Source organism: Pelophylax lessonae (assembly GCF_965119305.1).
Source record: "Pelophylax lessonae genome assembly, chromosome: 11".
In the NCBI taxonomy this organism is placed as follows: domain Eukaryota; kingdom Metazoa; phylum Chordata; class Amphibia; order Anura; family Ranidae; genus Pelophylax; species Pelophylax lessonae.
Genome location: NC_138778.1, coordinates 59,153,922 through 59,181,081, shown reverse-complemented (window position 1 = coordinate 59,181,081; position 27,160 = coordinate 59,153,922). Strand labels below are relative to the sequence as shown.

Here is a 27,160-nt window from a genome sequence, read left to right as displayed (position 1 = left end):
GAAGGTACTTGGCACTGCCCCACTAGTGTGGTGAAAAATAAATAAGTGCAAAGAAATAAAAATGGCAGATGCTAATATCTCTCCAATGAGTAGTGTAAATGATAAAGTGCTAACAATATAACAAATCACCTCATGTGATTTGTTATATTCACTTTCTGGCACATCTCTTTACCTGCCAATTTTTGGGGACACTTCCAACTCCCCCCCCCCCCCCTCCGTTTTAAGGGGCACTGTCACCTTCATTTTTATTTATATACCGTATTTACCATTGCACTTTTTTGAAGCACTAAGTCACTTTATATTATCATCGCACAGACCATTATTGCACTTTTAGACAATTAATCTTGGGATATCTGTGTCTTTTACCTGTGTATTTATTTTTCTGTATATGAATTATTGTGCATTTTTATTTATTGCACCTTTTTCATGTTTATATTGCATTTAGCACCTTATCATTTACACCACTCATTGGAGAGATATTAGTATTTGCCAATTTTTTCCCTTTTTTCAATATTCATTTTTTCACCACACCAGTGGGGTAGAGCCAATCACTTTCCTTCCTTAATTTTGAGATATCTGTGTCATTTACCTGTGTATTAATTTGTCTACATATGTAGTATTGCGCATATTTTGCACCTTTCTCATTTTTATATCGCATCTAGCACTTTATCATTTATACTACTCATTGGAGAGATATTAGCATCTGCCATTTTTATTTCTTTACACTTATTTATTTTTCACCACACTAGTGGGGCAGCGCCAAGTACCTTCCTGTTTTCATATTTTCCAATCGGTATATTGCCCCTTTTCAGAGGCATATACCTTTTTTTGAAGGTAGGCTGCAGCCGTCCATTCCCCTATTTCTCCATTAAGCACGTATTCTTTATATTTCCTTTTTGATTAAATATCTCTGCTGTAGAGGAACTGAAGCATCCTTTCTCCTATATAACGTTTTTTTAAATGTACTTGTGCTTAGAGGCTGTAGACACAGGTGTGTTTTCAGAATGCTCTCACATGTGCACAGTCCTGCTGCATCAGTAGCTTCACTAAACCAACATCAAAAATGTGCTACATTTGACACAATTGATACTCCCAGCATCTCTACACACACACACATTAACAAAATAGGTCACAAAGCTTATAATTGTACTGTTCTGCTTTATAATTTAGACTTTTATCAATTAGCTTTAAGGAGCCCTTACAATGCCTTGTGGTAAAACATGGTTACTTGAGTTTTGAATGGCACCCCAACACTCTAGTATAGTTGTGGACAACATAAGTTATAGTTGTGCCCTGTAGTACACCACATTGCCCGGCATGTATGTTTGGTGTGCTGCTTTGGAAAAATAGTGCATGTTTGCCTTTGCCAGTGTCGTGGTGCTTTAGCAGTCCATTCATTAAAGACTCCACAACACAGTTCTAAGATGTGAATGGGTCCTAAATAATTTCTGACTAATATGTACATGTCATTCTGCACATGTCTTACCTTTGCCAATCCTTACAGGGCTCTGTGTCCGATGTAACATTAGAGAAGGTTCCACTTCGACATGGTGCACACGTAGTGTCTGAAACTCTGTTAGCTGAAGAAAACAAAAGGACTTTGTTAAAAAAAAAAAGATTATTGTATGATACCCGGGGTTGGGGGGGGGGGGGGGGTTGGGGGGATGGGGGGAACCACTTAACATGTAAATCAGCTGTCGGTATCTGCTGGACACTGCAGTGACTACTGCAAACTATGCCTGAAACTCATTCATAAAATGCAGAAAATAAGAATCTTCACAAGCACATCTTGATATTGTGATCGTCTTTTTCTATTAATTTAAAGCAACAGACATCATACATAGAACATGGCATAGAACAATTTGTGATAGAAGGGAAGCCTATTGACATGACTTTGACTGGTCACGTGACAAGGCTGTCTTACTCCCAGTACTTTTTTAACCATTGTTCTTAAATAAATGGGGGGTCCCACAGCAAGACTAACTCTAAGCACATTTTTTAAGCCTATACAGTAGCCGTGGGGTTCGTTTTCTAAAACTAGCAGTATTTACGTAAGACCATGCCATTGCTTTATATTTGAGCCCTATAGGCTAAAAACTGGATTGTTGTCTTACCGTAAAATCCTTTTCTCTGAGGTTCACTGACGGACATAACTCCATATCTTCTTAGACTCTTGGGCTTATGCTGCTCTCTCTTCAGGAGTAGGACTAGGTGGAAACAATTTTGGTTACGCCCCTGAGGCAGTCCCAGGGGTATACCCTCACTTCCTGCTATAGGACATCAGAGGGGCAGGTGCTGTGTCTGTCAGTAAACCTCAGAGAAAAGGATTTTACAGTAAGACAAAAATCCAGTTTTCTCTTTCGTTCTTTGACTGACACAGCTCCATATCTTCTTAGACCCTTGGGACGTCCCAAAGCAGTGTCAATACAAGGGTTAGGAAAAAACATTACAATAGATAGAGTTCCCAACAAGGGCTAAACATAGCCAACCAGGTAAACCAGGAGCTCAACCAGGAACAACTGGAGCTCACCACCGAGAAAAAATACACCCTCAAGAGGCAGGAGCCTCTGCAACCTCAGCCCGCAAAACTTTGTGGTTGAATGCAGCATCCAAAGATGCAAGGACATCCACCTTATAAAACTTTGCGAATGTGTGTACAGATGACCACATAGCCACCTTGCACAGCTGAACCACTGAAGCCTGATGATGGAAGGCCCAGGAGGAGGCACTAAGCGCCCTTTTAGAATGTGCCTTGACAGGGAAAGGAGGAACCTGACCCTTAATAGAATAGGCCTGCACCACCGTCTGCCTGATCCATCTGGAAATGGTCGCAGCAGATGCAGCCTTCCCCTTACGAGATCCATCCATAAGGACAAACAAAGAATCGGATTCACGAATCGACTCAGTCGCCGCCAGGTACACTCTGATTGCTCAAACCACATCCAAAGAGTGTAAGGCAATTTCTTTAGGATGTTTCAGCTTAGGGCACAAAGACGTCAACACAATATCCTAATTTAAATGAAACCCCAAGACGACCTTAGGAAGGAACGCCTGACAGGGTCATAACACCACTCTTTCCATGTGCTCCACCAGATAAGGTGACCGACAGAACAACGCAGCCAACTGCGACACCTAACGAGCAGAAGTAATAGCCACAAAGAAGGCCACCTTCTGTGACAGGGTGGGCAGAGGAAGTTCATGAATATTTTCAAAAGGAGGCTTTTGAAGTACCAACAGCACCAAATTGAGATCCCACAGAGGTACCAGGGATCTCACCGGAGGAGCCAGATGGTGAACTTCCTGCACGAAAGTGTGAACCAAAGAATTCACAGCCAACGGCCTTTTAAAAAATATGGCCAAGGCGGAAATCTGGCCCTTGATGGTGCCCAGAGCCAAAGGTTGCTCTACACCTAGTTGTAGAAACACTAGCAGACGAGACACAGAAAAGGAACGGGGAGAAACCCCCGAGACTCACACCAAGTAATGTACGCCCTCCAAACTCGATGATAAACCTTCCTGGAAGTAGATTTCCTATCTTTCAATAGCGTAGGAATCACCTCCTCCGACAGCCCTCTGTCCTTCAGCACCTGGCTTTCAACAGCCAAGCCGTTAAAGCCAGCGACCGTAAAGCAGGATGGAACATCGGTCCTTAAGACAGAAGATCCTCTCTGAGAGGAAGTTTTCAAGGAGGTCAGCTACCAGCCTTACTGGGCCTTACTGACGATTCTGCGTAAGCAGTCTTGACAGAAGTTGTATTGGGGAAAAGGTATAAATCAGTCTATACTGACCCCAAGGGGCCACCAGGGCATCTGCGGCGTTGGCCAGAGGATCCCGAGACCTTGACAGGAACCTCTGCACCTTCCTGTTGAGACGGGAGGCCAACAGGTCCACATCGTGAGTCCCCCACCGGAGACACAGTGGATGAAACACCTCCTGATGGAGAGACCATTCTCCCTGATCCAACGACTGCCGACTGAGGTAGTCCGCCTGCCATTTCTCTACCCCTGGAATATGCACAGCAGAGAGGGCCGGAACATATTGTTCTGCCCACCTTAGGTTTCCGGCTACTTCCCGGGTCGCTAGGGCACTTCTTTTGTCCCCTTGATGATTGATATGTGCCACAGCCTTTGCATTGTCCGATTGTACCAGGCACCCCAGCAGGTGATCCGTCCACTGGGACAGACAAAGCCTGAGCGCCCCAATCTCCAGGATATTGATCGACAGACTGGACTCCTTCCGAGTCCAAACTCTTTGAGCCGAGTAAATGCCGAAGACACCTCCCCACCCGGATAGGCTGGCATCCATGGAAATCACTGTCCAATACAGAGGGGGAAAGGATTTCCCAAGACGGAGCGCCAGAGATTAGAGACACCAGGTCAGAGAACCTCTCATACCCGGCTCAACAGAATCAGATTGTCTAGCGACTGTGGGTCCTTGTTCCATTTCACAAGAATCTCCCTTTGCAGAGGTCTGGTATGGAACTGAGCAAATGGAACCGCTTCAGAGTTGGAAACCATCAGGCCCAGCACTTTCATGCAAGTCCTGAGAGACGACCGACGATTGGACAACAGGAGTCAATTCGCATCCTGCAAATTCGCCTGTGGAAGAAACACCAGGGCCGAGACTAAATCCAGCATCAGGCCCAGGTATTCCAGTTCGGTGGACAGAGTAAGAGCTGATTTTTGAAAATTCAGAGTCCAGCCTAACTCTTGCAGAGTCTGCACTGTAACGTCCAAATCGACTTCTAGAGCCGATTAAGACACTGCACACAGATGCAGATCGTCTAGGTATCCCAACACCGCAATGCCTGTCTGCCTGAGCAAGGCTAACACCGGGGCCAACACTTTTGTGAACATCCGAGGAGCTGAGTTGAGACCAAAGGGTAAAGCCACGAATTAACAGTGTTCCTCACCCACGGCAAAGCGAAGAACATGCTGGTGCCCGACATATTTTGGGATATGAAGGTAAGCATCCTTGATATCGATAGAGGACAGAAAGTCCCCTTGATGAAGGAATGCCTGTACCGTGCAAATAATGGACTCCATCTGGAATTTCTGAACCCTCACAAATTGGTTCAGAGCCTTGAGGTCCAAGATCGGGCGGACCTTGCCATCCTTCCTGGGAACAGTAAACAGATTTGAATAAAAGCCTTGAAAACATTCAGACTCTGGAACTGGCACAATGACTCCTTGTGCCAGCAGGTCCTGCACCGCCCCGTAAAGGCCATGCAGCTGATCGTGAGACAGGCGTAGGTTGGAAGGAAAGAAACTTGCCGAAGGCAAGGACCGAAACTCAATCTTGACTGAATCAACTGGTGGACCCATTTGCCCTGAATGAGCAAGGGCCACGGGTCCAGAAAGAAACAAAGACGTCTCCCCACCCAGATGTGGGTGAGGGCGCCCCTTCAGGCTGAGGAAGGCTTGTCTGCGGGACTAACAGAATCCACTTTTGGGTCTCTTGGAGCCACCCGCAAAAGTGGATCCTGAACCCTTGTCCTGCGATCCAGTCGGACAAAAGGGCCACTTGTGGGCCGAGGAAAAAGGACCACATTTTTGAAGAGGTTCCTTGTCCTTAGCAACCTGTGTAAGCAAAGTACTCTTACCTCCCGTAAGACCTTTAATGATCTCCTCCATAGAGGCATCTAACAAATGGTCTCCTACAAAAGGGAGATCAGTCTATACCTTTTTAGAAGCCTGGTCAGCCAACCAGTACTTCAACCAAATCATGCGGCAAAGGATCACCGCCGTCACAGATGCTCTGCCAGCCAAAGGGGACGCATCCAAGGATGTGTCACAGATGTACTGTAGCCCCTGAATCAACTGATCAGCCAGCTCAGGAGGATGTTGATCCCCTTCCAGATCCTGGCGTAAAATTTTTGCCCATTCAGTTAAAGTCTGAAATACCAAGGTGATAGCAAACACCGGCCTCAAAATTGAACCCGTCACAGTGAAAAGGTATTGGACCAGAGTCTCAGCTCTCTTGTCCACAGGGTCCTTAAAGGACGGAGAATCCTCCACTGGTAAAAGTGTGGCTTTATTCTACCTAGAAACCTGAGAGTCCACCGTCGGTGGAATCGTCAGCTTCTTCAAGAGAGACTCCTCAAAGGGATATCTCCTAGCGAAACTCTTAGGTATTCCAACCATGCATTTCGGGAATTCCCACTGACTAGCGACAATCTTGTCAAAATAGGCAGGAAATGGAAACACCTTAGTCACTTTGGATGATCTATGGGTGCCAAACTGCACCGGCATAGTCGACTCAGCATTAGCTGAGTCCTCCAACTTTAAAGTTTCCCGCACTGACACAATCAGTGCCTCCACCAGCGCCTTTTCATGTGCCGCTGCAGTGGAAGAGGATTCATCCTCACTGTTAGAGCACTCTGTGTGGACGCAGGCCTTCAGGCTCAGAGGGGATGCAGGTGAAGGTGGGGGCTGCCAGGCCGCTTTTGCAGGGTCATATCAACCTTTGACACAAGTGACTGCAGGGCCGCCGTCATGGTAGCCAGGGCAGACTGAGACCCAGAGGGTCCCGCAGCTTCTGAGAGTGGGTCAGGTGGTGATAATCACTCCAGATGCTCCATGATTAATTCAGAGGTCGCACCATGTAAAAAGAAAAAAAATTTAGGTTTTTTTTGCAAAAAAACCCCCTTCACACCGCTACGGCTGTGGTACCACAAGGATCAGCACACCAGCGGCGCTGCTATAGCAGAGAAGGGGCTGTATATCAGTAGGGACTCGCCACCATACATTTCTGCCTGCCACGCTGTGATCAGAAAGGAAGAGGAAGCGTTGACACTGTCACTAGAGGCCCCCGTCGCACGTCACTGCTCCAGACTTTAAAAAAATGGCCGCCAGATTGACTACAATGGGAAAATTCAAAAACATGGCCGCTGGACTACACAAACATGGCCGCTGAGGCCGAATACAGCCATCCACAGAAAAATGGCGGCGCCACACAGCACCACGGAGTGACCAGAATTTCACAGGGCCGAGAGGTACATGTAGTCCACCGGGGGGAGCCCCCCATAGGGACGCCCTGCCCAGCCATTGTTGCAGGCACCCATGAGGGGAGCCGCTGGCAGCGCACTCCCACCATCCAGCCCATCACCAAACAGGGACATCCCTCACCCAGAAACACCCATGCACCCCAAGGGGGACTAAGGGGGGGAGAGGGGGTAGATGAGGGCAACCATTACAAGGGAACCCCACCAGTGATAAAAAAGGGGGGGATCATGAGGGAAGGAAGGACACAGGAGGGACCTACCAACCCGAAGAAGGGCCCGCATCCACCCCAGCATACCCCAGCACCACTCCTAGAAGTCCACCACGCCATCTTGGAATGAGGGTGCTGCGGCCAAAGGTATGTTGCGACTTTGATCGTGACCATTGTCGTGACTAGGGCTATGCGTCCTCGGGAGGTGTTTCACTCGCTGGCCAGCCCCTCTCTAGTGGGCCTATGTCGTGGCCAACCTAGCGCGGAGCTAATAGTTGGGTCGCGCTTGCAGGCCAGACTGGGAAGACCGTAAGGATCTATGCTATCCAGTGCATCGCCCAGTCCGGCAGTTGACTGTAGTTCACACAGGAACGGAATTGATTGTAGTTCACACAGGAACAGAAAATAACAAAGGAAGAAAAAAAATTCCATTTAAAAAGGAAAAAATGCCAGGATGGCAGATCCCAGCAGAGAGCCAGGTCCTTACTCCTGACTAGGCAGAAAAAGTTTTTTAGCTGGAAATGAGGATATACCCTCACGGCATAACCAATTTTTTTTCTGCCTAGTCCTACTCCTGAAGAGAAAGCAGCAAAAGCCCAAGGGTCTAAGAAGATATGGAGCCGTGTCCGTCAGTGAACGAAAGAGAAAAGTCATTTTTTACTACCCTTGACTACTAATTATTATTCTGCATATGTTTCTAATGATGCAATATAAAAAAAAGCCTTCACAGATGGAAGCTATGATTGTGACCTTGTATAGATATCCTTATACAAGAACATCATATTTAAACATAGCAACCTAAATTAAAACATAACATATTTTTCTGTCTTATGTTTTCTTTGCCAGAGACCCTAATATCAGCAACCTGGCTGCCTTGCTACTGACAGCAGTCTTAAGTCAGACAGCTAATTGCTTTAGTAGTTTTATTAAACAGAACAATTATTTTGATTGATATTCCATTAATTAGCACATTGCAAGTGTAATAACTAAAGCATGTATTTCAGTTTGACATATTTAATCAAACACCTTTGCTGTACTATATTATTAAGAACACTAAATTAATACTAGGTAGGGTCTTCTGCTCTCAGCCTCATTTCTTCATTGCATGGATTCCACATTCAATCAACACCCTTTGCACACACCTTAAGATCAAAGGGATTTTACTGTGAGCATAATGTACGTCACACGTAAAATTTGTCAAATTCTTAAGTCCAAAAAATTATATACTTTTATCAATAAAAATGTTAATTGTATAAGGCATAGCATACATTCGTTAAAAACAAAGTTTATGAATAGCATATCAGAAGTCATTTGATAGCTATCATTGTTCTGTATACACTGAGGGAAAAGTATTTGACCCCTTTGCAAAACATGACTTAGTATTTGGCGGCGAAACCTTTTCTTTGGTTCTTTCAATGTTTCTTGTAGTTGGCCACCAGGTTTGCACACATCCCAGGAGAGATTTCGTGCAACTACTCTTTGCAGATCCTCTCCAAGCCATTAAGGTTTCAAGGCTTGGATGGGATTAAGGTCTGGAGACCGGCTAGGCCACTCTAGGACCTTAATGTTCTTCTTCTTGAGCCACAACTTTGTTGTCTTGGACATGTGTTTTGGATCATTGTCATGCTGGAATACCCATCCATGACCCATTTTCAATGCCCTTGCTGAGGAAAGGAGGTTCTCACCCATGATTTGACGATATATGGCCCCGTCCACCGTCCCTTTAATGCAGTGAAGTTGTCATGTCCCCTTAGCAGAAAAACACCCCCAAAGCACGTTTCTACCTCCATGTTTGATGGTGGGGATGGTGTTCTTGGGGTCATAGGCAGTATTCATTCTCCTCCAAACGCGGCGAGTTGAGTTCATGCCAAATAGCTTGATTTTTGTCTCATGTAAACCACAACACTTTCACCCAGTTCTCCTCTGAATCATTCAGATGTTTATTAGCAAACTTCAGACGGGCCTGTACATGTGCTTTCTTGAGCAGGAGGATCTCACAGGGGCTGCAGAATTTCAGTCCTTCACGGCATAGTGGTGTGTTACCAATTGTTTTCTTGGTGACTATGGTGCCAGCTGCCTTGAGATCATTGACAAGATTCTACCGTGTATTTCCAAGGGGATTCCTCACCGTTCTCATGATGATTGAAACTCCATGAGGTGAGATCTTGCATGGAGCCTCAGGCCAAGAGAGATTGACAGTTATTTTGTGTTTCTTCCATTTGCGAATAATCGCATCAACCATCACCCTGTCCCCAAGCTGCTTGGTGATGGTATTGTAGTCCATTCCAGTCTTGTGTAGGTCTACAATCTTGTCCCTGACATCCTTGGACATGTCTTTGGTCTTAGCACTGGTGGAGAGATTGGAACCTGATTTATTGATTGCTTCTGTGGACAGGTGTCTTTTATACAGGTAACAAGCTGAGTTTAGGAGCACTCCTTTTAGGAGAGTGCTTCTAATTTCAGCTCATTACCTGTATAGAAGACACCTGGGAGCCAGAAATCTTGCTGAATGATAGGGGATCAAATACTTGTTTCACTGATTAAAATGCAAATCAATTTATAACTTTTTTGAAATGTGTTCACTGGATGATTTTGTTGTTATTCTGTCTCTCACAGTTAAAATAAACCTACCAACAAAATTATAGACTGATCATTTCCTTGTCAGTTGGCAAACGTACAAAATCAGAAGGGGATCAAATACTTTTTTCCCTCACTGTATCTGTCTATGCATGTATGATGTTATTCAGTTCATATACGTCACCCCCTAGTTCACACGTTTTGCAGAATACCCGCTTTATCAGGAGAAACAATGCCCTGTCACCACAACATCCATTCCACTCCAACAGTGGGGGAGAATTTATTGTATGGCCCTTTTGATTAATCTCTACTAACAATAATATAGTCTGAATAGATGCTCTATACATGTACACTGCTATAAATATATATATACTGTATAGCGCAACACACAGCCATTAATGTCTGAACCGCTGACAACAAAAGTGAGTACACCCCTAAGTGGAAATGTCAAAATTGGACCCAAAGTGTCAATATTTTGTGTGGCCACAATTATTTTCCAGCACTGCGTTAACCCTCTTGGGCATGGAGTTCACCAGAGCTTCACAGGTTGCCACTGGAGTCCTCTTTCACACCTCCATGATGACATCATGGAGCTGGTGGATGCTAGAGACCTTGCGCTCCTACACAATTCTGTTTGAGAATGCCCCACAGATGCTCAGTAGGGTTTAGGTCTGGAGACATGCTTGGCCAGTCCATCACCTTTAACCTCAGCTTCTTTAGCAAGGCAGTGGTTGTCTTGGAGGTGTGTTTGGGGTCGTTATCATGTTTGAATACTGCCCTGTGGCCCATTCTTTGAAGGGAGGGGACCATGCTCTGCTTCAGTATGTCACAGTATATGTTGACATTCATGGTTCCCTCAATGAACTGTAGCTTCCCATTGCCGGCAGCACTCAAGCAGCCCCAAAGCATGACACTCTCACCATCATGCTTGACTTTAGGCAAGACAAACTTGTCTTTGTACTCCTCACCTGGTTGCCACCACACACACTTGACACCATCTGAACCAAACAAGTTTATCTTGGTCCCACCAGACCACAGGACATAGTTCCAGTAATCCATGTCCTTCTTCTGCTTGTCTTCATCAAACTGTTTGCTGGCTTTCTTGTGCATCATCTTTAGAAGAGGCTTCCTTCTGGGATGACAACCATGCAGAACAATTTGATGCAGTGTGCGGAGTATGATCTGAGCACTGACAGGCTGATCTCCCACCCCTTCAACCTCTGCAGCAATGCTGGCAGCATTACATACATCTATTTTCCAAAGACAAACTCTGGATATAACACTGAGCACGTGCACTAAACTTCTTTGGTCGACCGTGGCGAGGCCTGTTCTGAGTGGAACCTGTCCTGGTAAATCGCTGTTTGGTCTTGGCCACCGTGCTGCAGCTTAGTTTCAGGGTCTTGGCAATCTTCTTATAGCCTGGGGCCTAGGCCATCTTTACGTAGAGCAACAAATATTTTTTTCAGATTCTCAGAGAGTTCTTTGCCATGAGGTGCCATGTTAAACTTCCAGTGACCAGTATGACAGAATGCTGTAAATTAAGAATGCTTCAGAAATAGAAGTGTTAATAGTTTAATTTTATCAATTATCAAAATGGAAAGTAAATGAACAAAAGAGAAATCCAAATAAAATCAATATTTTTGAAGGAACTCGGCAGGTAAGTTATTCCAAACTTCTTGGAGAACTAACCACAGTCCTTGCAAGGACACCATTGATCCTGACCAAATCTCTAACTCCATTTACAGAAATACAGCCCCAAATGTGAAATGAACTCCAACATGCTTCAATGTTACCTGCAAACATTCATTATTGTACTGTTCTCCAGCCCTTCACAAAAAAAAGCCTTTTTCTACAGCCAACTAATTTAAATTTTGACTCATTATTCCAGAGCACCTGCTGCCATTTTCTGTAACCCAGTCCCTATGTTTTCGTGCATAGGACAGGGAAACAAGGCTAAGCGACTCAACTAAACACTAAAACATAGGAACACGGGTACAGAAAAATTGCAGCAGGTGCTATGTACTGTTGAGTCAAACTTTGAAATATTTGGCTGTAGCAGGAGGCAGTTTGTTTGCTAAACTTGTAATAGAGCGATACAATGATGAGAATCTGCAGGCAACAGTAAAGTATGGTGGAGGTTCCTTGTAAGTTTGGGGTTGCATTTCTGCAAATGGAGTTGGAGATTTGGTCAAGATCAATGGTGTCCTCAATGCTGAGAAAAACAGGCAGATACTTATTCATCATGCCATACCATCGGGAAGGCATGTGATTGCCCCAACTTTGTTCTGCAGTAGGACCACAACCCCAAAAAATAAAGCCAATGTCCTTAAGAACTATCTTCAGTGTAAAGAAGAACAAGAACCCCTGGAAGTGATGGTCTGACCCCCACAGAGCTCTGATCTCAACATTATTGACTCTGTCTGGGTTTATATGAAGAGACAGAAAGATTTGAGGCAGCCTACATCCACAGAAGATCAGGGGTTAGTTATTTAAGATGTTTGGATCGACCTACCTGCCGTGTTCTTTCAACACTAGTGCGCCTAGAAGAATTGCATAAATAATGCTGTTTTGAAGGTAAAGGGTGGTCACACCAAATATTGATTTGATTTGGATTTCTCTTCTGATCATTTACTTTGCATTTTGTTAATTGATAAAATAAACTAATAACGCTTCTTTTTGTGAAAACATTCTTCATTTCAAACATTTGAACTCTTTTACGGTAAAAGAAAAAAAAAAAATATATATATATATACTGTATAATATATATATATATATATATATATATATATATACACACACACACACAATATAGTATCAAAAGTATTGGGACACCTGCCTTTGCACGCACATGAACTTTAATGGCATCCCAGCTTTAGACCGTAGGGTTCAATATTGAGTTGGCCCACCCTTTGCAGCTAGAACAGCCTCAACTCTTCTGGGAAGGCTGTCCACAATAATAAGGAGTGTGTCTATGGGAATGTTTGACCATTCTTTCAGAAGTGCATTTGTGAGGTCAGGCTCTGATGTTGGGTGAAAAGACCTGGCTAGCAGTCTCCTCTCTAACTCATTCCAAAGGTGTTCTATTGGGTTGAGGTCAGGACTCTGTGCAGGCCAGTCAAGTTCCTCTACCCAAAACTCGCTCATCCATGTCTTTATGGACCTTGCTTTGTGCACTGGTCCAAATCCTTTGATGGAGGGGGGATTATATTGTGGGGTTGTTTTTCGGGGGTTGAACTTGGCCCCTTAGTTCCACTCTTAAGGCATCAGCATACCAAGACATTTTGAACACTTTCATGCTCCCACTTTTGTGGGAACAGTTTGGGGATGGCCCTTCCTGTTCCACCATGACTGCTCAGCAGTGCACAAAGCAAGATCAATAAAGACACGGATGAGCAACTTTGGGGTGGAGGAACTTGACTGGCCTGCACAGAGTCCTGACCTCAACTCGTCCAACATCAGTGCCTGACCTCACAAATGAGCTTCTGGAACAATTTTCAAACATTTCCATCGACACACTCCTAAACCTTGTGGACAGCCTTCGCAGAGGATTTGAAGCTGTTATAGCTGCAAAGGGTGGGCCAACTCAATGTTGAGCCTTACAGACTAAGACTGGGATGCCATTAAAGTACATGTGCGTGCAAAGGCAGGTGTCCCAATACTTTTGACTATATATATATATATATATATATATATATATATATATATATATATATATACTGTATATACATATATTTATACATAGCTTCACAGGTGAGGTAAACTGCACTACGGTGCTCTTCCAGTGCATGCAATCAGGCCCTCCCAAAGGCCATATATAAAAACAAATTAAGGGCTCTTTCAGACGGCCGCTCCGCTGCTTTTGTCCGCTGCGGGACTTTTTTTTTTTTTTTTTTTTTTCACGGAGCGGATGACATTTGTGTCATCCTCTCCGTATGCCCGCATATCATCCCATCCGTTTGCGGATGATATGCGGACATAATGTAAGTCTATGGCATTGCGGATGTCAGCGGATGACACCGCTGACATCTGATTTTCCTTCCTTTACGTTTTTGAACGGATGAAAAAATAGGGTTCTGTTCCGTTCCAAAAAACGGAACAGAACTGAAAGGAAGAAAATCGGATGTCAGCGGAAGGTATTCCGCTGACATCCGCAATGCCATAGACTTACATTATGTCCGCAAATCATCCGCAAAAAAATAGGATGATTTGCGGACAAGCGGAGCGGCCGTGTGAAAGAGCCCTAAGGGATTGCTGCACTTAAAATTTATTAAAGAATGTTTACATATAAAAAAAACAAGTTACATATCTTTCCACACAAGGGTTTCAGGCTATAAAGCTTGCGCCTTCTTCAGGCAGGAACAAATATATATACAGATATATCTAAAAAAATTTGAATATCATCAAAAAGGTAATTTATTTCAGTAATTCAATTAAAAAGTGAGACTCTATTATATAGATTATTTACTCACAGAGTAATATATTTTTCAAGCATTTCTTTCTTTTAATTTTGAAGATTAAGGCTTACAGCTAGTGAAACTCCAAAATTCAGTATCTCAGAAAATTAGAATATTACATGACACCAAAAACAAAAAAAAAACTATTTTAAATACAGAAATGTTGGCTTACTGAAAAGCATGTCCATGTACAGTATAGTATGCATTCAATACTTGGTCGGGGTTCCTTTTGCATGAATTACTGCATCAATGCGGCGTGGCATGGAGGCAATTAGCCTATGGCACTGCTGAGGTGTTATGGAAGCCCAGGTTGCTTTGATAACGGCCTTCAGCTCATCTGCATTATTGGGTCTGGTGTGTCTCATCTTCCTCTGGACAATACCCCACAGATTCTCTATAGGGTTTAGGTCAGGTGAGTTTGCTGGCCAATCAAGCACAGTAATACCATGATCATTAAATCAGGTATTTGGCAGTGTGGGCAGGTGCCAAGTCCTGCTGGAAAATTAAATCAGTCTCCATAAAGCTAGTCAGCAAAGGAAAGATGAAGTGCTCTAGAATTTCTTAGTAGAGGGCTGCACTGACTTTGGACTTGATGAAACACAGTGGACCAACACCAGCAGATGACATGGCTCCCCAAATCATCACTGACAGTGGAAACTTCACACTGGACCTCATGCAACTTGGATTATGTGCCTCTCCACTCTTCCTCCAGACTCTAGGACCTTGAGGTCCAGTGTGAAGTTTCAACAGTCTGTTAGTGATGATTTGGGGAGCCATGGCAAACTCCCCTGAACTTAACCCCCTTGAGAATCTGTGGGGTATTGTCCAGAGGAAGATGAGAGACATCAGACCCAACAATGCAGATGAGCTGAAGGCTGCTATTAAAGCAACCTGGGCTTCCATAATCCTCAGCAGTGCCACAGGCTGATCGCCTGCATTCCACACCGCATTGATGCAGTAATTCATTCAAAATAGGTTGAACTGGATGGACTGATGTCTTTTTTCAACCTTACTAACTATGTAACTATGTAACTATGTAACTATGTAACTATGTAAAATAAGTCCAAATAAAGTATTAATTGCATACTATACTGTACATGGACATACTTTTCAGTAAGCCAACTTTTCTGTATTAAAAATCCTTTTTTTCATTGGTCTTATGTAGTATTATAATTTTCTGACATACAGAATTTTGGGGTTTCATTAGCTGTAAGCCATAATCATCAAAGTTAAAAGAAAGAAATGCTTGAAATATATGACTCTGTGTGTAACAAATCTACACAATATTTAAGAGGTACACTTTTTGAATTGAATTACTGAAATAAATAACTTTTTGATATTCTAATTTTTTCAGATGCACCTGTATTTCAGGTAAAATAAGTATTAAACAGGTGACCATTTTATTAAGTTTAATATATTTCTAAAGGTGCTATTGACATGAAATTTTCACCACATGTCGTTAACAATCCATGCAATCAATACATATATAGAAACCCAAACAAATGTAGTTTTATTTTTTCTGTTCTTTCAGATATTGTAGTATCAATGGCATTACTATGGTGGACTTTTATGAATGGATGTTGTGGTGAGAAGGCAAGGTTTCTTCTGATGAAGCTAAATATTCCATGAAATGCGTAGACTTAATTTAATTTATGCTATTCCATATTTACTTAGGCTTTTTTTAAAATAAAAATATATTTGTTATACAGTACTTGAGAAAGTGTCAGGATGGGAATCCATGTATGATATATGCTAACAATGAAAATTACTTTTGTCCGAAGGTGTGCAAAGCATCTTATTGTCTGGCAGGTCAGCATTATTATGATATATACGGACTTCCACCAATTCTGTTCAACTGCCAGGAATGTGAAAGGAAGCCCTTTGTAAGCTCAGAGCCACCTTAATCAAAGTATACATATGGCTCAGAACTTTTCCTGCCTCCATGTGACAGTGCTGGGCCAGTCACCAAGTACTAATGCTATCAAGGGGAAAAGGTCACATGCAGGTGGAGCTTTTCATTCCTCTTCACATTTCTCTGCTCCTGGCTGAAAAGCTGTTGTTTACTGAGCTCAATATTTCAAACCAAATGTTAAACAAAGAACTTATGTCTTCTTGCATTCCTTTCCCCTCCTTACCTGCTCTCCTCAAAGGAAACCCTGCAAAGTTTTAATCAGAGAAAGAGAGTCTGAAAGCAAAACAGCTTCTGCGGTGCTTTCTCTTTAGAAAACCCACAATACTTTGTGCACGATATTTTAAATGTTTGTTTTGTTAAAAGATGTTATATAATTAAATAAAAAAAAAAAAACTTTAGACTTTCATTTTAATATGAGAGCCAAGCAACAAGACCGTTTAAAAAAGAGAGGGAAGCAATCCATATTTCTTAACACAGTTTTTATTTGTAAACCTACCATGTGGCCAGGAAATTTCTGCCACAATAATCAGCACTCTCTCACCTTTCAATGTGACTCCAAATCCTGGACCACAGACCATGTTCGACACACAAGTCTCACACTGTAGGCTGGAGCAATGCTTCCCATCTTGACAAACACAGTCTACGTCTTTCGTATCTGTTCCCTCACTTATCTTCTGAAATCCTAAATCTAGTGTACAAGAAATGTATCAATTAAAATTTACCGGGTAATTAATTGCACACAGCTAAAACATCTGCCACGTTTTGTTTATATATATATATATATATATATATATATCTATATATATATATCTATATATATATATATATATATATATATATATATATATATATAATAAAAAAAAGTATTTGCACTAAATAAATGCAAGAACCCAAACAGAAAACAGAACCAAACATAATTTTAAAGTAGATCTATAGGCACATTTTTTGTTTCATTTTGGATAGAGCAAGGGAGGGTTATAACCCGTCAGATTTATTTTCGTCATCTGTGTCCCATTGCAGAGATTTTCCTTCACTTCCTGTCCTTAGTCAAACAGGACGTGAGAGGAAATCCCTGCACATTAGGGAATTCCTTGGGGACCTCCATGTCACCAGAACAAGTGTCCCCATTGGAACATTTCCCCTTTATTACTTTTCAGGGGACAACCCAAAATTCTGGAGTTTTTCTTTTACTTTCTTTTTTAATGATAATGATAAACAGGACAAATAGAGAGGTTCCAAATTCCAAAAATCTATCCCGTAGTTTGTAAACGCTATAACTTTTGCGCAAACCAATTAAAATACGCTTTTGGGATTTTATTTTTAATCAAAAATATGTAGCAGAATACAAATTGGCCTAAACTGATAAAAAAAATTAGATTTTTAAAATTTTTATATTGGGAATGTTTTATAGCAGAAAGTAAAAAATATGGCGTTTTTTTTTTTCTTTCAAAATTGTCGCTCTTTTGTTTATAGCACCATATCTAAAAACCGCAGAGGTGATCAAATACCACCAAAAGAAAGCTCTATTTGTGGGGAAAAAAATACATCAATTTTATTTGGGTACAGCGTGGCACGACCGCGCAATTTTTCGTTAAAGTAACTCAGTGCCGAATCACACAAAATGGCCTGGTTATTAAGGGGGTAAAACCTTCCGCAGCTGAAGTGGTTAAGGATAAACATTTCTGTAGGTTAGGTATCAGATCAAGGATCTCTGAAAAGTAATGATACAGCTACTAAATGCCTTTGAAGGCAAATAAAAATGTTTCTCGCAAAGCATGCGTTTAAGCCTGACTCTTTACACTTAATCCTGTTTTTTTTTTTTGTTTAGTATGGAAGGGATGATGGCAATACCATAACACTCTATCACATTCTCTGCTTTAAAAACTGAACGCTACACAAGATAAAAATTAAATTTGAATCTTTATTGTAATGTTTACATGAAAACCTGCATTCACGTTAAAGTGTATGCTACCCCAAAACTTCAGATTCAAAATGTGCATTGGATTATTTGCATACGTTTTAGTAAACATAGCCTGTAATATTTGAATTTGATATGTAGCTGCTAAATACCTAGTGATCCTGCTAGTTCCCTTTGCTTCTTGTTTCAAACTGATCATGCAAAGCACAGAAGTAGATCTGTGTTTGCATGGTCACTTTGTGTTCTTGGACCAGTGCTAGGAGTTATAAGGCACTGTGCTGACACACAGCATGCCTGCATCTCCTGTAGATGGATTACTGCTGGAAAGCTTCCTCCCTGCTTGAGTAGCAAGAGCTCTTCCTCATTACTGCCTATAGAAGGTGTAGAACAGGGGTGTCATTTCATTGTGGGCCACATCAGCATTATGGTTGCCCTCAAAGGGCCGGTTATATCTGTAGGACTAGATGTCCAGAGCACCCCACGCCCCCTTACACGAGATGTCAAGAGCCCCCCACCATCATAAGTCAAGAGTCACCCACCTTTCCTTACAACACAATGCACTCCTTTACCTTGTGCTACTGCCAGGAAGAAGATGTGGGTGGATCTGGGAAGAAGAAAGCGCAAGGTCTGGAGGAGGACCAGAGGAGGGCTGGAGTTAGCTTACAGAGTCTGCTGAATGCTGAGACCAGGGGAGGCAGAGACAAGGTGGTGTTGTGGCTGCACAGAGAGGTGCAGGGGGGGGGGGCAAAGACGAGCCTTTCTGCAGCAGCACAGAGAAGCACAGGATCTGGCAAAGGAGTTCTGTCTTCTCTGCTGCCGACTACTGAGACAAGGTGGGGGCAGAGACAAGGGGGGGTGCTGCAGCTGCAGGAGAGGTGTGAGGGCCACATGAAATGGCCCTGGGGGCCGCATTCAGCCCGCGGGCCTTGTGTTTGACACCTGTGGTGTAGAGTCTTCTTGCTTTCATCTGTACAAAGAGCTAATGCCACTCAAGGGGGCATGTCAGCAACTTTTCACAGTGTTGGGCTGTTCTGTGTACAGATGGGAGCAGAATTATTTATTTTTTTTACTCCTTACGGCAGCAGTGTTAATGGGATAATTTCCGTTTAAGTGTGTTTTGTTTAAGTGTGTTGGTTGTTCTGTAGGAGGGGTCAGCTTGAGTGACATGGCTCTCTGTCCCCACTCCCCTCCTATTGCTATTGCTATTTAAATCTCTGCATTTCTCAATTAGCCAGCTTTTGACCTGAAGAAGGGGCCCGCCCCGAAACGTGTAGTCGACGTCTCACAGCTGGATTTGTTGCTTCCTTCACCCGCGCTGGGATCAGCTCGTCCATTGCTCACACTCTGCAACACCTGTAGCCACTTCTGCCAATCCGGTGACGTCACTTCCAGGCACAAGCGCGGTGCGGCTTCCCCCGGCTTGACAGCTGGATGCATCTGTGTCAGCCGGTAACACGCTTGTCCTGCATCTATCAGGCGGCCACCACTGAGCACAGGATTCGGGTCCTTGAAACCATTCCCTGCCTGGATATTTATCTCCTTCCACCGTTCCTGGCTGTTCAGTACCTTCCACTCTAACCAGTCGAGAGCTAGCCTCTTCATTGCCTGTCACACTAAGCTGCCTCTCCTGTAGGTATTGTAATTATTGCTATGGTCCATTACAGTGTACATCAGTGGCTTGCCCCCTTCGTGGGTTGTTTATTAAAATTGTCATTCTTCAAGTTTATTAAAATTTACATTCTTCCCTTTTACTTGGCATTCCTTGTTCATTCTGCCATTGGACAGCCATTTCATTCCCAATTTGTTGCGGTTTCACTGATCTCATTGGTTCTAAGTTTGGGTTAGCAGCGTTCCGCCAGCAGCTGACAAACATTCTCCCAGCAGGGACAGTACCCCAGCGCCTGGTCTTTTTTTGGTTTCATGTTAATGGGAAGGACCTGCTGCCACTCAAGCTGGGAGGATATGTGTAAGCAGTTTCTTATATGTGGACCAATGACCGCTCTTTCCCATTACCATTGCTACCTACAGTAGGGATAAAGTTTTTGAGTGGGCAAGGAAATAGAGCTGGAACTCACAGGGTTTCCTAACCACTAGGCATTGAATCTTTTGAAGAGTGGTACATATTGTGGTACATATTGGAAGAGTTGTGAAGATCGGGGAATCTCTTTACAGTTTGATTGGCAACAGCTCTTGGCCCTTCGCTGCCAAGCGTCATTTCAAGACTCCAGCTCTCTCGGTGATAAAAATCCTACCTGTCAGCATTTTATTAAAGATTAACTCTGTTTAAAGGCTTGTTTGATACTAGCCTCCCTGGTGCTGGTTAGAACTTGCCCCCTGCCAGAGATTACTATGCAGGACAGTTAACCACTTTCGGTCCAGGGCTATCATTTCATTTTTCACACACTTGGTAAAATCAACATTTTCTTCAGTAGAAATCACTGGAAACCCTCTTTGCCCCCAAAAGGTATATATTTTTGGAAAGCAGCGGCCCTGGAGAATAAAATGATGCACAACCATATATCAAGCACGAGTTTTCAGGAAAAATACACTAAAATGCTCACAAACACAATATAATACACAATATAATACCCAATATTTGGTATAATATAAAAGAATATGTTGCATTGAGTAAATAGATACCAAACACATCAAAACTAAAAATTCTGTGTGCATTATAGAGTTAATCCTGAATTAAGGTTCTAGAATTATTGAACTCACTGACGTTTGCAGCAATACCTCCCATATGTTGTGTAATCGGTATTTACATACAAGTGTGGGACCTACATGCGTGTCTCTATTTGTGTGTAAGTGTGGGGGGGGGGGTGCACAGGGGCGCTTTTACATCCTACATCACAGGTGCCAAACAAGGCCCGCGGGCCGAATGCCGCCCCCCAGGCCATTTCATGCGGCCCTCGCACCTCTCCTGCAGCACCCCCCTTGTCTCTGCCCCCACATTGTCTGAGTAGTTGGCAGCAGAGGGCACAGAACTCCTTTGCCAGATCCAGTGCTTCTCTGTGCAGCTGCAGAAAGGCTTGTCTTTGCCCCCCCCTTCTCAGCAGTCGGCAGTAGAGGGGAGGGTAGAACAACTTCTTCCTCCCAGATCCACCTGCATCTTCATCCAGGCAGCAGCACAAGGTAAGGGGGTGCACTGTGATGTAAGGAAGGGTGGGTGACTCTTAACTTCTGATGGCGGGGGGCTCTTGACATCTCATGTAAGGGTAACGTGAGGTGCTCTGGACATCTAATCTTACAGATATAACCGGCCCTTTGAGAGCAACCATAATGCTGATGTGGCCCGTGATGAAATTTAGTTTGACACCCCTGTCCTACATGAAACATTTTAGACTTTTTTTTACATTTTGTTTTCACACCCCCTATGTAATAGCTTTGGGCAGGTGACAGATCTTCTTTATGGAGACATTAGGATTTTTTTTAGATTGCGAATATTTCCCCTGCCCTCCGATACAGCTAATCGAGCACAGACCATGCTTGATTAGCTGTTTCCCTGGCCAGGAAATAACAGCTCTGAAACTGGTGTAATGTGATGAAACCATTGCTTCATTAGTCACAGAGGAGACTGAGAATTAGACATTCCTCAACTGCCTCTGTATCTAGTTATCCTGATTGTTTTCCGTGGTCCTAGGCTCTTCCATTCCCCAGGGCAGCGGCATTGGATATGTGCAGCCCTTTCCACCCTTGGCTGTAGAGCTGCCCAGATCACTTTTACTGAAAAGCTGATTGCAAACTGTAAAAAAATGATACCAGAGAAGCTTTGATGACTTGGTGGTGATGGTGTGGAGGTCATTGAGTGATCTGCATAGAGACCCCTAACCTCAACCCTAATGAACACATTTGGAATGAATTGGAATGCTGGCCAGATCTTCTCTTCCAACAAGTCCACCTGATCTCACAAATCTTTTTTTTTCTAAATGAGCACAAATTCCTACAGACAGAGACCAAAATCTTGTAGGAAGCCTTTCCCCAAAAGAGGTGGACAGCTGCAAAGGAGGAGGCAGCTCCAGTTTAATGCCCATGGTTTTGGAACAGTACATCCAAGCAGCTTATAGAGGTATGATAGGCAAGTGTCCACAAATATCTGAATATACAGTATTTAGTACATTTTATTTACTATACATTTTTGCAAAAGAAATAAATAAATAAATTAACTGCTGCAGTTTTTGGAACTCCTTTAATGCACCAGCCGCAGCCTCACAGTGCAGGACACAGTTTGTCATCAGTCTGAAGAATTCATAATGCATGAAAGCACCACATATTCACTGCTGCTCATGGATAATATGTTTTATTGTAAATCTCTGTAAAACATGACTGCCCAGAGGATCTGAGCTGTCATGTTTTACCGAGGCTTACAATAAAACGTATTATATGAGCAGCAGTCAATGTGTAGTGCTTTCATAGATTGCACAAATTCTGAATTATAACGTTTGACTGGAAGCAATATCTGATGTGGCTTTTACGTTTTTGCATAGTTGCTGTTCCATATTTCATACACCATTTTGTAAATTTCTATTCTGTCACTGATGTGTATTTCACTGTAATCTATCAGCCGGCCCTCTTAACAAAACCTCACATAGCCATACAGAGTGTATTGCTTTCAGTATGCCATATCTAACTACCACAACTGCTTTGCAAAACTATAAAGCAAGAAGCAAACCTGCATATGTAGTAAGCAAAGATGGATTCCACCATTAACATATATAATTATAAAAACACATGGGGGGAGATTTACCAAAACTGGTACACACAGGGGAGTGAGGCACCAGGCAACCAATGGTCAAAAAAATGGATACCGTGAAATGTATGCCATCATCCCCAAGAAACTAGGACAAAAAACAAGGGGTAGTAGGGGCCAAGAGAGGACCCAAGAAAGCCGGACTATACCGGCATAACTGGTGGTTGCAGGAATACAAATACAACACTCATATATGTATAAAAAATATATTCATTTTATTACAAAAGAATAAAAAACATGACAACAAGACATACAGTACATAAAAGATATACCGGTCCGTGTGTGTATGATAACTGTGTACCAAAATACCACACTACTGGATCCTAATATATATTTTGCAGACTATTGGTCCCTGGATAAGCCGACGCATTTCGCTTTCATTGCTTCTTTAGGGCATTGCCAAGAGCAAATGGGTACTGCACTTAAAATAGGACAGACAAGATGAAGGGATATCTCCTCTGCAGGCGTTGGGAGGCCAATATATGTGGATCATAAAGGTGGTGGTATAATATTAGCATAGGCACAAAAGCTTAATATAGATGATATTATATATATATATGTATGGATGAAAATACCATATGGGGTATAATAAGGGATATATTAGGGAGGAGGGCTGGTAGCCTCAATTGCGACTTGAAACCCTCAATGCAGATGTAAAAAAATACAATCCAACCAAGAAGGAAATTTGCCTCCTCCAGTAAAAGCAATAGCCAGATTCCAGAATTTGGTAGCTGTATAATCCACAATACAAATGGAAAATTCCCATCTAAACACCAAGATCCATAAGAGCTGAAAGTTCGCAGAGCTATGGCCCAATGATCTTGCTGCATAGTATGATGGAATAGATGCCGTCTTCAAATGGTGTAGCACAGTTTATTGAGTAAAAAAACATTGTAACATCAATAACCAGTTCAACTCACAGGATGACATTGGTGGTTGATATGATATGCCTGGATGGGCTATGGTAAAGATCCCAAACAGGATCGTGGAGTAGTCCTTGGCTTGCCACTGCCAGCAGCTCTGAACCAGGAGAGAGAACGCTGTGATCATGAGCAGACGGGGCTGGTTGTCCCCTGTCAAACCACGAGGAGAGCAGACCAATCGGGACGTGTTTCAGAGGCTAGACACGCCTCCTTCCTCAGCCCCGTATACACATAGGGGTTGATTTACTAAAACTATAGAGTGCAAAATCTGGTGGACTTGGTCATGGTAGCCAATCAGCTTCTTACTTCAGCTTGTTCAATTAAGCTTTGGCAAAAAAAAACAAAAAAAAACTGGAAGCTGATTGGTTTCTATGCATAGCTGCACCAGATTTTGTACTCCCCAGTTTTAGTAAATCAACCCCATTGTTAATTTTGCTATGTGTTGCTTATTTTAGAAAACATAATTCTGGTTCTGGTCTTGAATTCTGGTCAGATTCTGGTGCAGCTCTGCATAGTAACAAATCAGCCTCTAGGTTTTATTGTCAAAAATGAAATGAATAAGCTAAAGTTAGAAGCCGATTGGTTACTATGCACATCTGCACCAGATTCTGAGTGCTCCAGTTTTAGTAAATCTCCTCCATTGATACCATTATTGACATACACTAGACAAAAATGACCAGCAAAAAATTAATAGCATGTTAAAAAAAAAAAAGGCTGATCTCTCACTAACCAGCATGTACCTGTTCCTATCTGTGAACTCCCCACACTTAGGGAGCCCCAAACTGACACAATATTACCTATTTATACACACTGCATCTCAAAATGGCTGTACAATTCTAAGGAGAGCATTGTGTACAATCAGACATAGGCTCCCCCAAGATGGCCGAAGTCCCCTGCAAGGTTCCCATCCTCCCACCTGTTCCATGGCCAGGTGTGTGTTATTCCCTCATTATCCCATTTACAAGGAGCAGATAAAAGGTCCAGAGTTAATTTCAAGTGTGCTATTTGCATTTGGAATCTGTTGCTGTCAACTCTCAATATGAGATCCAAAGAGCTGTCACTATCAGTGAAGCAAGCCATCATTAGGCTGAAAAAACAAAACAAACCCATTAGAGAGATAGCAAAAACATTGTGGCCAAATCAACTGTTTGGAACATCCTTAAAAAGAAAGAACGCAGCAGTGAGCTCAGCAGCAACACCAAAAGACCTGGAAGACCACAGAAAACAACTGTGGTGGATGACCGAAGAATTCTTTCCCTGGTGAAGAAAACACCCTTCACAACAGTTGGCCAGATCAAGCACACTCTCCAGGAGGTAGGTGTATATGTGTCAAAGTCAACAATCAAGAGAAGACTTTGCCAGAGTGAATACAGAGGGATCACCACAAGATGTAAACCATTGGTGATCCTCAAAAACAGGAAGGCCAGATTAGAGTTTGCCAAACAACATCTAAAAAAGCCATCACAGTTCTGGAACAACATCCTATGGACAGATGAGACCAAGATCAACTTGTACCAGAGTGATGGGAAGAGAAGAGTATGGAGAAGGAAAAGAACTGCTCATGATCCAAAGCATACCTCCTCATCAGTGAAGCATGGTGGTGGTAGTGTCATGGCGTGGGCATGTATGGCTGCCAAAGGAACTGTTTCTCTTGTATTTATTGATGATGTGACTGCTGACAAAAGCATCAGGATGAATTCTGAAATATTTCGGGCAAAATTATCTGCTCATTTTCAGCCAAATGCTTCAGAACTCATTGGACGGCGCTTCACAGTGCAGATGGACAATGACCTGAAGCATACTGCGAAAGCAACCAAAGAGTTTTTTAAGGGAAAGAAGTGGAATGTAATGCAAAACTGAAGGGAAAATGCCCCAAGAACAAGCAGGAACTGAAGCCAGTTGCAGTAGAGGCCTGGCAGAGCATCACCAGGGATGAAACCCAGCATCTGGTGATGTCTATGTGCTCCAGACTTCAGGCTGTAATTGACTGCAAAGGATTTGCAACCAAGTATTAAAAAGTAAAAGTTTGATTTATGATTGTTAATCTGTCCCATTACTTTTGGTCCCTTAAAAAGTGGGAGGCACATATACAAACTGTTGTAATTCCTACACCGTTCACCTGATTTGGATGTAAATACCCTCAAATTAAAGCTGAAAGTTTGCAGTTAAAGCACATCTTTTTTGCTCCTTTAAAATCCATTGTGGTGGTGTATAGAGCCAAAAAGATTAGTGTGTGTTGTGTGTGTTGATGTCCCAATATTTATGGACCTGACTGTATGTCATCTGACATCAATGGCTTTTTTCAGAAACAAAACCAAGTGATATGGCACCAGGGTCTAAGCCTCAGTTCCAGGGCCATTGATGGGGGGGACCATCAGTCCTCTTGTAGGGGGCCCGAGCATACAGGGGGACCCACACAGGGAGGGGGATTAGTGGTCAACGACATTTACAGAACTCTTCCTCCAGCAGCTGAAATCTGAGAAAGAGACAGTTGTCCAACACTAATCCCCCTCCCTGTGTGGGCCCCCCTCCCAGCGCTGGCATTAATGTTAGTTCTGCTCCTGAGTTTGTTATCTCTGTAACTTTGTTTCTCTCCCTCTGTCTCTCTGATCAAGAGCTCTAACTGCCCAGCCTGTATATTTTTTTCATCTCATCTTCATTATATATTTATTAACTCTAGATTTAGCAGGAATTATGTGAGTTATGTTTTATTTGTTTTTGCTAATAATGATTGTATTGTATTTTAAGCTAAATATATCTTTAAAAAATTTCCGGTGGGGGGGGGGGGGGGCTGTCAGGTAGTCTGTACTGGGGCCCCGGAATTTCTATCAGCAGCCCTGCTGGGTTCACACTATTGCGAACACAGACAATGCATGTGATTTGCATCACATTGCTGTTCAGATCACATGCAATGTCTGTGCAAAGCCAATTCAGCCATACAGTTGGTATGGCTGAACTCGCATTGCATTCGCATGAAAATGCTGCAAAAACCTTTTTTTTCCTGCACTGGAATCAGATCCCAGGGGTGTTCACACCTTTGCGTATTGACACCCCCAGCAGTTTGCAGAGGGCAGTGTGACCTGCCTACGAGGGAGATGTGATTCGGCAACTCGCACTAGAATCGCGCTGGTTCCCACATCGCATATGTGTGACATGGGGCTAACAGCCAGAAGCATTGCGCTCTCTCTTTAGAAAACCCTAACGCTGTGTGATATCAGTGTCTCTGGTGCACCCTGTAATAAATGTTTATTTGGAAAATCAAAATCTTATAATAATAGAATTAATATAAAAATAAATATTCAAATTTATTATTATATTGCATTATAATATTATAATTTTATCATAAAAAATAATAATAATATACAAATAATATATTCATATAAATAACAGAATAGAAAGAGAGGTAAAAAAACA

General features: G+C 42.8%; 1 protein-coding gene across 1 annotated transcript in view; it reads right to left on the bottom strand.

Moving 5' to 3' along the window:
- Positions 1-27,160, bottom strand: part of CD40 (CD40 molecule) — a 164,449-nt gene that overhangs the window by 32,807 nt on the left and 104,482 nt on the right. The window contains exons 5-6 of the mRNA XM_082272774.1: positions 16,697-16,843; positions 1,487-1,580 (exon numbers count right to left, since the gene is read on the bottom strand). Coding sequence (XP_082128900.1) covers positions 1,487-1,580; positions 16,697-16,843 — 241 coding nt within the window. The remainder of the gene's footprint in view (positions 1-1,486; positions 1,581-16,696; positions 16,844-27,160) is intronic.